Raw genomic sequence first — 15,482 nt, forward strand, 5'->3', positions numbered from 1 at the left:
CTAAGTACCGTAAGAATTGTCATTTTCCAGATATCAGGTGGTTGGAGACATACCATGGCACGCACTTCTGATGGAAAACTTTATGGTTGGGGTTGGAACAAGGTTTGCTTCTTGTTTTTCAGTCTTTTGAGTTGAAAAAACTCATGTCTATTGCAATACCTGCCCGTGTCTGCGCTTTTCTATCTGCTGATTCATTTTAGTTTATTCTTATCAGATGTAGTTATTCTTTCTTACAATTTTTCTGTTAGTCAGTTAAGAGAATGCACGCAGGGCCTTCGTTTGGTGCATTATTGGACATTCCTTATAGTGTTTTGTTACATGCATCATCAACATGCAATATTAATGTTGTCATGCAAATCTGTTGTCCAATTTTTTATTGGAGACGACTTTGTAATTTCCTTCATGTTCTTTTGTTCCTTGTAAATAAATGGAGTTTTAAGTAACTCTGGCTGGTTAACTAGGCTCACAATTATGATGTTTTCGATAGAGAGACTGATTTCCACATTTGGCTTGCTGCAGACAGTTGGATAATTGAATGGTAAATGTGTTACTAGAAAGGCATCCAACGGGGGTGCAACCTGTGTAGGAGAAAATAAATGAGAAAACCCAAAAGATGTGTTTCCAGAACATCAGTGCACTATCTTTCCAATTCTAAATCTCCTGTACATTATCATTGCTATTAATTTGGAATCTCATTATCCAATGTTAACACTTCTGTTATAATAGTTTATACTTCATTCCAGGCATCTCGATTGCCTTATTTCATCTGTGTTTTTTCTGCCTTTGGCATGTACTCTTTGTTGCTTCCCTTCAACCAGTTTTATTTGACTGTCAGCAATAAAACCTTTGTGTAAGACACCATTTCACATTCAAATCTGTTTAGTCTTATTCGACTTTCATGCTAGAGGTGGCCAACATGTTTTTACTATTGTCAGCCTATGTTGTGACCTGGTAATCAACTTGATTGAAGTGAGTAAATCTGTTTATATGCTTCGTAATCATTTTCACTTGGTCTTCGTCAAAAAAAATCATTTTCACTTGGTCCTCAATTCAGTTTTTCTTGATCATGCATATCCTTTGTGTTAAGGCAGCATCTAATGACCTGTTGCTTGATGCAAACATCCTTTTAGTATCAGATAGAACTTCGTGTAGGGTTATCTACTGAGTTGATGTCTTGTTTTGCCTCATGAGCAGTTCGGACAAGTTGGTGTTGGTGACAACTGTGATCATTGTTCCCCAGTGCAAGTGAAATTTCCGCATGACCAGGTACTTGTTTTGTGAGGTCTCAGCAGAAATGAGCTCTAGTATTTGCCATCTATGTGCAGTCATTAGCGTCTTACTTGAAAGATAGAAAAAAAGCAACTGACATATTACTTTTACTAAAATGGCAGAAAGTAATTCTGATTTCATGCGGTTGGAGGCACACACTTGCTGTTACAGAAAGGCAGAGTGTCTTTTCCTGGGGAAGAGGTACAAATGGTCAGCTAGGTCATGGGGAGTCTGTTGATAGGTAATAACTGCAAGCATATCCAGTATTAAAGTCGTTGATAGGGCATTTGAGATCTGTAGCTGAATTATCTATGCTATGCCACCTTTGGTCGTTAAAAGCAGTTTTTCATTCACAAGGAAATGGCTTTTGCTTGTGTGGGTCGCTTGGAACTGCATAATGCAACTTTTATGTTTGTATCAGGGCAATGGGGATGGGCTTAACAAAAACAAAAACTAGAGGCTGAAAGGCAGATTTGTTAAAATCTATGGATTAGCTGTGTTAGGTTGATGCTATACACGCTATCTTTTAGAATGCTTTTCAGATTAAGGTTATTTCTAGTAGTTATCTGTTGGAAAGTTGAGATGATTCCCGTTGGTAGTGGATAATTCCTTCTGTAGGATGACAAGTAACAGCATTCAAAAAGCCTCTTCAGTCCCTCATACTGGCATCAACAGTTTGTTCGGAATTCATGGGTCGCTGATTATTCTGCCCTGTGATGCAATCCAAGAGCAATTAACAGAACAATAAAAGAATTAAACTAATTTAGGGCTAAGATTATTCTCATTCAACATAACTTGCTCAATAAGGAAATGAGCTACATATAACTGACTCAACTACAGAGGGACTTAAGTGAAATAAAACAGGGACTGAAATGAATATAATAATAATAAGAACCTAGGGACTGAAGTGTAACAACCAAAAGGTTGTAACTAACTTAACAGCCCGGAATGTACTACTGCGCAAACACAGAGTACTCCCCTTTATTGCAGCAGCTCGAGTGAAGATATGCAGATCATATCAGGACACCCCCCTTAAAACATTCCTTGACCTCAAGGAATAAAGGTGGGAAATCTAACTTTCAGTGCATTTACATCCTCCCATGTAGCATCATCTTCAGTAAGTTGGTCCCATAGAATCAAGAATTGAACCACAACTTTACTACCTTTCTGAATCATTCTTCTATCCAAAACTTTGATAGGGGTTGGGCAATATGGACTGGAGAGGTCTAAAACAGGAGGGTGATTTATCTTGCTAGGAACATCATGGCACAACTTGAGTAGAGAAACATGGAATGTGGGGTGAAGAAGCAAGTGTGGTGGAAGGGATAGTTTGTAAGCAACAGTATAAATCCTTTGTAGAATCTGATATGGTCCATAGTATTTGGAAGTCAATTTGGAGAAGTGTTTGTTTGATAATGTCAATTGTCTGTAGGGTTGTGTCTTCAAATAAACCCAATCTCCCACCTGAATTTGTCTATCTGTTCTCTTTCTATTGGCCTGGTCCATCATTCTCTGTTGAGATCTGCTTAGATGAAACTTGAGCAACTGCAACTTCAATTCTCTAGTTATCAAAGTTCTATCAACTTCTGCCATATTAGATTCCCCTTGAATGTAAGGCAAATGTAGTGGAGGAAGTTGTCCATACAAAGCCTCATAAGGAGTTGTCTGAATAAAGTGAAAGGTGGTGTTATACCACCACTCAGCCATAGCTAAGTAGTCAACCCAATCATGAATAGCATCAGAACAATAGCACCTTAAATAATTCTCTAAGCACCTATTAACCACCTCAGTTTGGCCATCTGACTGAGGGTGGTATGCAGTAGAGGTGCTCAAAGTGACCCCTTGTACAGCAAATAACTCCTGCCACACTTTGCTAGTGAACACAGGATCCCTATCACTAACAATATCTTCAGGCATGCCATGAAGTTTAAAGATCTGATCCATGAACAATTTTGCAATGTCCATTGCAGAATAAGGATGAGGTACAACCACAAAGTGAGCATACTTAGTGAGTCTATCAACAACTACCCATATCACCTCTTTGCCCTTAGATTTAGGTAAACCCTCAATGAAATCCATACTGATATTACTCCAAGCCACAGATGGAATTGGTAGAGGTTGAATTAGACCCGGATAGGCAGAATTGTCATATTTGCTTCTCTGACAAGTGTCACATTTTTTAACAAAGTTATCCACATCAGCCTTCATACCCTTCCAATAAAATAATGATGATAACCTCCTATGTGTGTGTTCAATACCAGAATGCCCACCAATTGCAGAACTATGCCAAATTTTCGGTAGCTCAGTTCGGAGTGATGAATCAGGTCCAATAACTAACTTACCAAGTCTTCTTAGTTGCTGGTTGATAAAAGTATAACCCTTCACCTCATTACCCAACTCAGTTATATCATGAATGATGTTAGTCAACACAGGATCCAATTTCCAACTGTCCATAGTGACAAAGCAGCTAACTCAACTGCTGGCATTCTGGAAAGGGCGTCTGCAACCTTATTCTCCTTACCTTTCTTGTATTCGATTTCAAAGTCAAACTGCATTAATTTAGTGATCCACTTAAGTTGAGAACCAGTGTGTAGCTTTTGTTCTAACAAAAATTTGAGAGCCTTTTGATCAGTTTTGACAATGAAGTGCCTGCCCATTAAATACTGACCCCATTTGGTAATTGCCATGACCAAGGCTAGCAATTCTTTATCGTAAACTAACAGAGTTTGATGCAACTTTGATAGACCTTTACTGAGGTTTGCTATAGGCTTCCCTTGTTGCATGATGACAGCTCCAATTCCCACATCACATGCATCAGTTTCCACAGTAAAAGGAAGGTCAAAATCAGGTAAAGCAAGCACAGGTGCAGAAGTGAGTGCAAACTTGAGTTTTTGAAAAGCCAAATCAGCTCTTGGGTCCCAAATGAAACTGTCCTTCAACAAATCTGGTAGAGGTTTACTAATTTGACCATAGTTTCTAATAAACCTCCTATAATACCCAGACATGCCCAAAAACCCTCTCAATTGTTTAAGGGTCCTAGGAACAGGCCAGTGTTGGACAGCTTGAATCTTCTTAGGATCAGTAGCCACCCCCTTAGCAGAAATAAAGTGTCCTAAGTACTCCACACAGGCTACAGAAAATTGACATTTGGCCCTTCTAGCATACAATGGTGTTTAACCAGTAACTGGAATGTGATTCTCAAGTGAACAAGTTGTTCTTCTAGATTTTTACTGAAGATCAAGATATCATCAAAGAAGATTAGAATGAATCTTCTTAGATGATCCCTGAAAATATGATTCATTAACCCCTGAAAACTAGAAGGTGCATTTGTAAGACCAAATGGCATCACTAAGTATTCATAATGCCCTGAATGGGTTCTAAATGCAGTTTTGTGAATATCATCAGGGGCCATTCTAATCTGGTGGTACCCTGATCTTAAATCAACCTTTGAAAAAATTCTAGATCCCCCCAGTTCATCTAGAAGTTCCTCTATGATTGGGATGGGGTATTTATCTTTAATAGTGATCTTGTTTAATGCTCTATAATCCACACATAGCCTCCAACTTCCATCCTTCTTCCCTACCAAAACTACTGGATGCTTAAAGGGTGCATGGAATGAAGACTTGAAGCTCAAAAACATGCTAAAATGGAAGTACAAGACTCCACTTGCAAGAATACTTGGAGCGGGGAGAAAGAGGCTATTTATGCAAAGAGGCTATTCTTAAAAGAAAAGCCATCATCTCCAAAGAAGACAAGGAAGCCCCCAATTCATTAAGGGTATTTTTGGACTACAACTATGCTGAATCAACCCTTGATTTTGTAATTCCTTAACCATGCTCTCAATGACATCTTTCTGGACAGGGGAATACCTATAAGGTCTAGCATTTACAGGGTTTGTGTCACGTCCCAAAACACCCGCTAGACGTGATTGGCACCCAGCAAACACCACCCGCCAGGCGAACCATATATCATACTCTTAACTATTTACAAAAGCACTAAAAGAAAATAAGTGCAGGTCCAACAACGTTATTAATGATAAAATGCGAAATAGTCGCCAACTAAATCCATAATCGATTTATGAAAACCAATCAACGCTAAGGTAAAAAGAATCTCTAGCCCACATCCCACGCTAAGACCATGGAGCATCTAACAGAGTTACATGAGTTTTGAGTGTCGGGTATGTAAACCCAAAATAAAAGAAATAACTAGAAATAAACTAGATAAAGCTGAAATGGCTGCCTCCACGAACAATGCGGTGGCTCACCTTAGCAACAGAATCCACTCACGAAGTCTTCAATTACCAGCCTCGTTCTCAACGATAGTATCTACATGGACATGCAGGTAAGGAGTGAGTTATACATAAATATAACCCAGTAAGATCCTCGACCCGCCACTTCAAATACCCCTGGAACAAGTGTTAGAAAATACAAACACACAAGAAGCACAAAAATATTATGCACATGAATATATCGTTATATAATAGCAACCAAGGTCCAAACCACTGTCTATCAAATATATTATATATCTCAACACAATTTACACTACGAACCGCCATAAGTGACAGTTAAAGAATTAGACGACACTATGAATCCACGGCAACATACACAATGTGCCAAATATGTCCGGAAGCATACACAATGCCCCAATATAATCAAGAAGCATACACAATGCTAAGGGAAGCATACACAATGCCCCAATATAATCAAGTAGCATACACAATGCTAAGGGAAACATACACAATGCCCCAATATCATGGCTCACAGCTATATCACATCACAAAATAATTATAAAGAGAGTTTTGGATTATTTGAAAATAAAGTATATGCGGCTGGCCTGAAGGACCACCGATTCTGCCAAGCACACGCTCGTCCCAACACATGGACCAGGCAGAGAAAACATATTTTTAAAACGGGTTTTGAAAAGCAAGTACCCAAAGCTTAAAGTCTCACTTACCTCAAATTCACAATTCAAGCACACTTCACAATAAATCAAAACTGCGTTCTCGAGTCTCCGGATTGCCTCAAACTACACAAAAACGGATTTAGAATGGTCAAAACCCTTAGGGTAAACCACTTCTATATTTTTAGAGGCTTAAACGGTTAAAGTCAAATTTTAAAGGACGAAAACGCCCTCTGGTCAATGTGTTCAAAACCCGACAAGACTTATGTTTTCGGAAAGGCCTTAACGAGAGGATTCCAACGATATATAGAATTCTAAAATCCAATGCTGTTTGCCCTTTCAAATCAATGATTTTAGTTGAAGAACCCTAGAGCTAAACTTTCTCAATTCCTCAAAATATCCCCATGTTTTCACCATAAAGATTCACCCATAATTATGTAATAAACTTAAATAAAAGATTAGAAGCATTACCTTGATGATTAGGGTTGAAAATCCCTATTTTTCTCTTTTCTTTTCCTCTCTTTTTCTCCCTTTCTTCCACTGCGTTTTTTTTTTCCTCTGTTCGGCTTCTTGCTTCTGAAATTTCACGTCTGACTCTCTCTCTCACTCCCTTTTATTCTTTATTTTCTTATTCTTTTCTTTTTTCTTCTTTTTGTGGGCTTGGCCCACATCTCTTTTTCCTTCTTTTATTTAAATTACCAACTAAGCCTAAAGAAAATATGGGTTATTACAGTTTGAACCTTCTTTTAATGGAATATGGTGATCAAACTGACCCCTAAAGGGAGGTAAGGTTGTTGGTTCTTGAAATACCTCAGAAAATTCTTGTAAAACTTCCTGGACTGCTGCTGGTTCCTTGTCCTGATCCTGGACAGCCTGTATCTTGGGGTGTTGATCACTTCTGTCAGTCACTTTAATCATAAATAACTGCACCTGATCATCAAGTTACTTCTGTAAGGTAGTTGACTCCACTAAGGCCACCTTGGGAGTGATTCCTTTGAGGGAAAACAGCTTACCCTGATAAACAAATTTCATGGTCAACTGGTTGAAATTGAACATGATGTCACCTAAGATGCTCAGCCATTGTACCCTTAAAACCATATCACATGATCCCAATGGCAATAGTAAAAAATCAGCTCTAAAGACTGAGCTATGCAATAACCACTCCAATCCTTTACACATTCCAGAAATAGGAACTGAATTGCCATCTGCCAAGCTAGCATCCTGCAATGCACACCCATCTACGTTCCACCCCATTCTAGCAACCAATCCACTGTCAAGGAAATTATGAGTGGAACCAGTATCAATGAGTACATTTAAGGGTCTCTTTTGACAATACCCCATCAATCTTAAAGTTTTGTAACCTTTAGTTCCATGAAGTGCATGAATAGAAATCTCTCAAGATTCAGCTATATCCCCCACATTGAACACCTCACTCCACCTCTTCCACCACTTCTTCTTCTATTAACTCTAGCAAATACAACTGGGCCTTAGCTTTACACACATGCCCAGGTTGGTATTTTTCATCACACAAGTAACACAGTCCCTTGGCCCTTTTATCACTAAGTTCAGCTGGGGTCAATCTTCTTCTTTTAAACCTATCATTAGCTGGGGATAAATTCTCTTTAGGCAAATGGTTAATGGGCTTGGTTACAAGTTTACTGTAAGATTGTAAGATGAGGTGGGTGTGGTGTTTCTATTGGTATTTTGGTGAACTGGTGACAAAGAACTTCTCATAGCCTGAGCTTGCTTAAAGAAACTGGATTCCTGAAGTCTTGCTAAGTGATAAGCTTGTGGAAGAGAATATGGTTTAAGGAGTCTAACAACATCCCCCAATTCCGGTTTAAGGTTTTCTAAGAATATGCTAACAGCATAGCTGGGGTCCAAGTTGAGCCTAGTCATGGCCCTGTCAAATGCTTCTTGGAATTCAACTACACCCCCAGTCTGTTTAAGCTTCACTAATTCACTCATGGGGTCATCAAACTCAGCACCAAATCCTATCTGATAGAGCCCAAATATATTCTTCCCAAGTAGGAGGTGGTATTTGCGCATGCATTCTGCTTCCCATATAAGTAAGCTCTATGCCACTGTAAGGCTAAATCATCTAGATGCATAGAAGCCACATTCACTTTCTGGTGGTGAGGCACCTCGTCCATAGAAAAAAACTGTTCAACTTGGTACCACCAATCCTGAAATCCAGTCCCATTGAATCTAGGAAAAGCAACCTTGTATTGTCTCAAAATTGAAGATGTATGAGGGTTTTGGTATTGGGTGGAGTAAGTGTTTGGGTAAGGAGAATATGCTGGAATAGTAGTTGGGGTAAGTGCTCTAGTAGGTTGTATAGGTTGGAAGTAATGAAAATTCTGATTCTGGGAATTGGGGTTTGATGATGAATTAGGTACTGAACAAGGAATTTGGCCAATAGAGATTGTGGGTTGAACAGAAGTGTACGTATAAGTAGCGGCATAGGGGTTTAGAGGTGAATTCAATTGGGTTGGGGTTTGTACAGAAATTGGAGATGATGATTGAATGGGATACGAATACATGGGTGGCATAGTGAAAGATGGGTTTAGATTTTGCATACCCATTGATCTATTACTAGTATCAAAACTAGAATTAGGCTGCGAAGTTTGTCCTCGACTGTTCGTACCTGTTAGACCAAAGGGCCCTGCCGTCGGTGAATATAGTTCTTCTCCGGTGAGATCCATTTGTAACTCCTTTCCTCTGTTCGATTTCTGACTAGCTGCAATTGTTTCTTTCAAAGTGGCTATACTTTCAACATTACAATACGTTCCATTGGGCACTTCATTTTTAATAGCCATGTTATCATCAAATAAGACATTATCTTCAAAGAGGAAACAATCACTACATGATGAGGATTCAAAACAAGTGAATTTACTCTCATAAATATAAACATCTGACACACAACACTATCATAACCTTGAGTCTCATCAAATGTTAACAAGGTAAGATCAAGGGACTCATCTTCATATGTATCAAATAAGGGTGATGTGTCATTCATAATCTTCCACATTTTCAACTAGTTCAAGATCATCACTAATTTGAGGTTCATTAAGCACAACACAAAATTCCTCAAATAGTGGATTAACATTACAAGCAAGATGATCAACACAAGTACCCACACTAGTTGGACTCAAATTGATCTTGCTAGAAGAATCAATTCGGTCATCGCTAGGATCAACTAGTGTGTGAGCTATCATATCACATGACAATGTACTAACATTCAATTCACAAGTGTCAACACTAGGTGGACACAAATTGACCTCACAAGACGATTCAATTCGGTCATCAATAGGATCAACTAGTGTTGGAACACCCCTATCAACCACATTGTCAATATTCATCAAAGACCAATTAAGCTCAACACATGGTAAATAATCATTAAGCTCAATGCGTGGTAAGCTATCTTTCATACTCAAATCGGCATCAAGATCACTCAAAGAAGTAGGAGCATTAGAATAAGCTTCTTTACCTTGAGTTACCAATGGTAAGCTCACTTGACCAATTAGAGGGATGGTCTTGGCCTCCATTCTTTCTTTCATCAAGCATGAGAGTTCTTCACATGAAGACTTCACTTGACCAATTGGAGGGATGGTCTTGGCCTCCATTCTTTCTTTCAAGCATGAGAGTTCTTCACATGAAGACTTCTTTAGTAATTTATCTCTTTGAGTACCTACAAAAGAGTCTTCACAACAAGATGAAGTAAAAAGGTTAGAATGATGTTGTGACAACTCTCTCACATCGCTCCGCACCACCTCTCCTTTTTCCGCTCTAGAGTTGTCACACGGCTTTCCCTTACTACTCTCAATTTTGTATCTCTCATGTTCTTCGGAGAGAGAATGAGCTCTCAAAATGCCATTCGAAGGGTTAGGATGACCCTTCATGTCAATCTTCCATTTGGTTGCACAAGGAGCGACTTTCTTTCCTCCTAGCCTTTTCGGAATGTGCTTTGTGTCATTTTTCTTTCCATGTGGATTGACAAAGCGACACCTCCAAAATTCCTTTAAGGCAATCCAAGTCTCAATTGGGTTCCCCCTTCCTTTCTCATGCTCCCAATGCTTTATAAGAATCCCTTTAAGGGTGCTAAAAGCTAGCTCCACTTTGTCTTTGTCCAAGTAGTGGTAGCATTCAAAAATCTCATCCAACTTGTGTTCCCATTTGAAGTAACCTTCGTCATTAAATTTTGGACTCAAGGTTGGCCACTCCATATTGGAATTTTGCACATTTGCAACGAATATGATCCCTCTTTCTTGCACAAGTTGAGCCATGCACGCCTCGATACTACAAGGAGGCAATGCCAAATTCCCTAACTTAAACATTGTACCTGCAAAACTAGCAAACACTTTAGTAGCAAAAATTCCTCACGTCACTCGTATTTGCACTCAAAGCTTACCACTCAACCTAGTGCTTCTTCCAAAGTTGATAAAGAACCTTTTATCCCAAATCAATTCACAAGGTTGCTAAGCTTTATGGAAGAATGGATGCTTGCTTAATGAATGACGGACTACCCAAAACAAACGGACAAGAGCCAATAAACTTGCAACGAAGTTAAAACGAATAAAGCTGGAAAGAATTGGTACGAAGGAAATGGGACTCAAGAGCTAATTAACAACTAAGTAGGAACAATTACTAGTTAATTAGCTTAGAGAATCAAAGAAATAAGAAGAAGAAGTGAACAAACCTTGGCCAATAGAAATTTGGGAAGTTTTTGGGCCAACACTTAGAAAATTTGGAGCTGCTTGCAGCCTTTTAAACGTAACTTTTTGTACAGAGCTCCGATTGACGAATGGTTTGTTGATTTGAAAAGTAGACTCGCTGAACTTGAATTTAGATAGGGAAACCCACGGATCTGCCTTCATCCTTCAAACATGTCATCTCCCAATTCAAAACTTTTACTCAGGCAATGGGAAATATTACTACCTTTTTCAAATACTTGTGAAATGGGTAGTGGGAATCAAACCAAAAGCACATTTCGACCCTAATAGTCATCATACACCGAAGGGAGAGTCTTCAATAATGCACTTAATAAAAAATTAGTGTCTTCACACATGTTCATAAAAGAACGGACTTCTGAATATAACTGCTAAGGAATGGGAAGATGTACCACATTGCCAAACATTATCCAACAGGTTACATTCTGGAGATATTAGTTCAGTTTAGGGTTAAAATCGGATCTCGTTCAGTTGGCGTGGCAGTCCCAAATCGCCGCCAAGTCACCGGAATCCCTGCCGTCACTGCTGCCAATGCTGTTTGCTATTGCTTTTCAGAGAAAAAAAAATTAAGGAAGAGAAAGAGAGGAAGAAAGAGAGAGAGAGAGAGAGAGAGAGAGAGAGACACTATATGACGTGTTGTTGAGGTGGCGCGCGTGTATATCAACTCCCAATCATGAAACTGGTATTGCATGTATATGGTGGTATTTAATTCACTTGAAAGCTGTTTAGGGGGGTACTTAAAACGCCCTTAAAGTTGCAATGCTAAAGTAAGTTTAGTGGACAAGTTTGGTTGGGGGTGGGTGGGGCGGAAGGACTTTATTCATTTTGCCAGTTATATTTCCGGCTAGAATGACTATGGAAGCTAACTATGCAAAGTGGAGTGAGCATGGTGGCTAATCCAAAGTTGAGTGACTATCCAAGCTTCTAACTCCAAAGTCACTTTTGGAAGACAAAAAAAACTTAAGTGACTATGGGGGCCAATTACCCAAAGTTGAGTGACCATTCAAGCTTCTAACTCTTTTTGACTTTATGTTTGTCCTTTGACCATCTGTTGGGGTCTAGAACTATAGGCTTTGTTTTCACTGTGATTTACGTGTTAGTGGGATACTCTTTGGTTCTTTTGGCACACAGTCAAGTTCAGGTGTACAACTATGGATGTCTCGTTCCCTGATATAAATAGTGGGTAGCAGTGGTGATAAGAATTAGGTTAGCTTCAATACAACTAGAAATATATGGAAGCGAAAGTGAAAATACGGGAATTAAAGACAAGAAAATAAAAGACTAAATTGAAGAATGAATATCGTGTTTTTGTAATTGTCCCACCAGAAAAATCTGCACTTAATTATTTCTCTTTTAACTGTCTGAAGCATATCAAACGGACTCGGAATTGGACGAAATCAGTTTCATGAGTCACAAATAATGAACAGACCTAACCAACAACAACAACAACAACAATAACAACATACCCAGTGAATCCCACAACGTGGGGTCTGGGGAGGGTAGAGTGTACGCAGACCTTACTCTTACCTTAGGCAGGGAGGCTGTTTCCAGAAGACCCTCGGCTCAAGAAAAGGCATACGGTTAGCTTCAATACAACTAGAAATATATGGAAGCGAAAGTGAAAATACGGGAATTAAAGACAAGAAAATAAAAGACTAAATTGAAGAATGAATATCGTGTTTTTGTAATTGTCCCACCAGAAAAATCTGCACTTAATTATTTCTCTTTTAACTGTCTGAAGCATATCAAACGGACTCGGAATTGGACGAAATCAGTTTCATGAGTCACAAATAATGAACAGACCTAGCCAACAACAACAACAACAACAATAACAACATACCCAGTGAATCCCACAACGTGGGGTCTGGGGAGGGTAGAGTGTACGCAGACCTTACTCTTACCTTAGGTAGGGAGGCTGTTTCCAGAAGACCCTCGGCTCAAGAAAAGGCATATGAAAGGTCAGATACGGGCAAACAAATTAAAGCAATTATGAAAATGAAAACAATGAAAGTAAATAAGCCATTATAAACCAACAGAATACTCGCAGAAATCAAGAGACAAGAAACTATAGAGCAATATAACTGCTCGTAAGAAAGGATAAACGCGACTACCTACTAGCCTTCTACCCTAATATGAGTCCTTCATACCCTCCTATCTAAGGTCATGTCCTCGGTAAGCAGGAAATGCGCCATGTCTTCGGTAAGCAGGAAATGAACAGACCTAACCATGCTGTCAAATTACCATTTAGACCACATATGCACAAAATGAGGGGTCGGGTTCTTTATTTTTTCTAAAAAATGCTACTTATGTGGAATGCATCCAAAACCTGCCCGAACCACCTAAGAATCTCACCAAATTTTGCAGACAAGTTCCAAATAGTTATCTCGAGCTACCAAAAGTCTCAGATCATGATTCTGACTTCGAAAACTAAAAACGATCAGATCATTACAAGCAGTTCAAAAAATCTTATACATTAGAATTTAGATGTGCCTACAGTTCAGCATATTATATACTGCATAACTATTACTCCTTCCGTCCCAATTTATATGACACTATTTCCTTTTAAGTCAGTCCCAAAAAGAATGACACCTTTCTATATTTAGCACCAATTTAACTCTAAAATTCCATTTTACCCTTAATGAAATAATTTCTAGCCACAAATTTCTTTGGCTTGTTTTACACCACAAGATTCAAAAGTCTTTTTTTTTTAAAAAAAAAAAAAAAAAAAAAACTTCGTCCCCGGACAAACACCCTCACATAAATTTGGACGGAGGGAATAACATCTAAGGCATTCATTGGTCCTAAACTTCGTTAAATCCTGGTTGTATTGACTTTATGTTTATGCTGTATTTTACTTGTAAAATAGGTAACTTAGACAATGTAGTTTCTGGGTCAGGTATGTTCAGATGTATTCTAGTTTGTGGTTTTGAGAGTCACAAAGGTACAACAAAGTTGGATTATATAGTGTTTGTAAATGATCCACACCATGGACTAAAGTTATCTTCTTTTGTGTTTCAGTGTTAGCATCATCGCATAAGTAAATTTTACGTCTAAATCGCACACCTGATATTGCAGCTTGTTTAGTCGTAGCAAGGCTCATCAAGCTTATAGGACGGTTTTCCTAGTTGAATGACTATTTAAATTTTCAAAGTATTAATATCACATAATGAGGTCCTCAATGTAAAAAATTTGACACCCTCATGTCGTCTAAATAGTGTAATCTCTCCAGCTAGGAATTGGATATAGTACTTCTATATGTAAAAGCAACACTGTGGATGATGACATCTGCTGTCTACTTCCAACATTCTGCTTTAGTGAACTAAATCATTTTCATGCTATGGTACTTCCAAAATTGAACTTACTGATGTTCTTGAGATCTGAAGGTATGTCCCAAGGATTATAGAAGCATTAAGTGTTGATGGATCAAGTGGACAACAAATTGGATCTTCGACTTTTGACCCATCAGCAGGTCTTGCATCTGCTCCGCCTCCCCTCCCCCCCTTCCCAACCCCCAATTTTTGTCATTCACAGAATTAAATGATCACGTATATCTGATATTTTCTTAAAACTTTTGTTCAGCTGAAAAATCTTGGGTTTCACCTACAGAGAGATATGCTGTTGTTCCAGATGAAAATGTAAGATCACCATTTAAGCAGAGCTTTGTTTTGTTGAATGTTTAAAAGAGCATCCACTTTGTCCCATTAAAATTATCCATTGTGCAATAGGCGCATCAAAATTTATTTCGTGCAGTGCGTGGTAGATTATGAGTGGGTAAGTATGCACCCTGGTCATTTGGTCGATGCAACTGGCATAACCATGCATCTTGCTGGTTTGTATAATGATTTCTTAGGTTATTCCATTTTTATGAAATCACTTGATTCTAGTTAGGAGAAATGTTTGAAAAGATATTTGAACTTTGAGTTTGAAATTGTCCTGTCTTATTGACAGATCAGTCGAGGTCAACCATCAGATTTTTCTTCTATTTTGAAACTTAAAAGGTGGCATGAAATAATCCTGAATGTCATGTTTTATCTGCAGGTGCCAAGGCAAACAGTGATTTCAGTAGGAGGGAACGGAAACGACGTAAATGTGCCGGAAAGTGATGTGAAAAGGATACGATTATGAGATTAGTAGCTATGCATGTAGCGGTTGGCCATTTGCTGGTGGACGTTCTGCACTTGATATCTTCAGTTCAAATAATAGTATACCTCTATTTTAATTCGCAAGACAACGGACTCAGCAAAACTGTACTACTTTCATTTTTTTTCACTTTTACTCTGATGTTAGAAGGAGAATTAATATTTCTACTATCTCCGGCTGTAACTTAAAATTCAAAGTGCAGCATGCTCTTACATGAAGACGCAGTAAATTTAGTTTTATTCACCAAGGTTGTTTAATTTTTAAAGCGTTGTAAATTTAGTTTTAATCACCAAGGCTGTTTAATTTTTCAAGCCTAATGAATTTGATCAACAGAACTGAGATAAATGTCGACGTGTTTATCAAAAATCATCTTGAAGAGGTTTGAAAGTAGACTTAAAAAGTTTGAGGTCCCCAGCACCATTAACTGGAGTTTTTATTTATGGG

The 15,482-nt window shown here is 38.5% G+C and overlaps 1 protein-coding gene across 2 annotated transcripts in view; it reads left to right on the forward strand.

Moving 5' to 3' along the window:
- Window positions 1–15,281, forward strand: part of LOC132640949 (ultraviolet-B receptor UVR8) — a 52,227-nt gene extending 36,946 nt beyond the window's left edge. Inside the window, exons 7-12 of one of the 2 annotated variants that reach the window (XM_060357756.1) lie at window positions 31–102; window positions 1,195–1,266; window positions 1,392–1,510; window positions 14,282–14,367; window positions 14,478–14,533; window positions 14,937–15,281. In XM_060357756.1, the coding sequence (XP_060213739.1) occupies window positions 31–102; window positions 1,195–1,266; window positions 1,392–1,510; window positions 14,282–14,367; window positions 14,478–14,533; window positions 14,937–15,023 (492 nt within the window). In that variant the 3' untranslated portion in view covers window positions 15,024–15,281. The remainder of the gene's footprint in view (window positions 1–30; window positions 103–1,194; window positions 1,267–1,391; window positions 1,511–14,281; window positions 14,368–14,477; window positions 14,534–14,936) is intronic. The other variant, XM_060357758.1, reaches the window with a different exon arrangement.
- The last annotated feature ends 201 nt before the right edge of the window (window positions 15,282–15,482 follow it).

Source organism: Lycium barbarum, chromosome 5 (genome assembly GCF_019175385.1).
Source record: "Lycium barbarum isolate Lr01 chromosome 5, ASM1917538v2, whole genome shotgun sequence".
Classification (NCBI taxonomy): Eukaryota; Viridiplantae; Streptophyta; class Magnoliopsida; order Solanales; family Solanaceae; genus Lycium; species Lycium barbarum.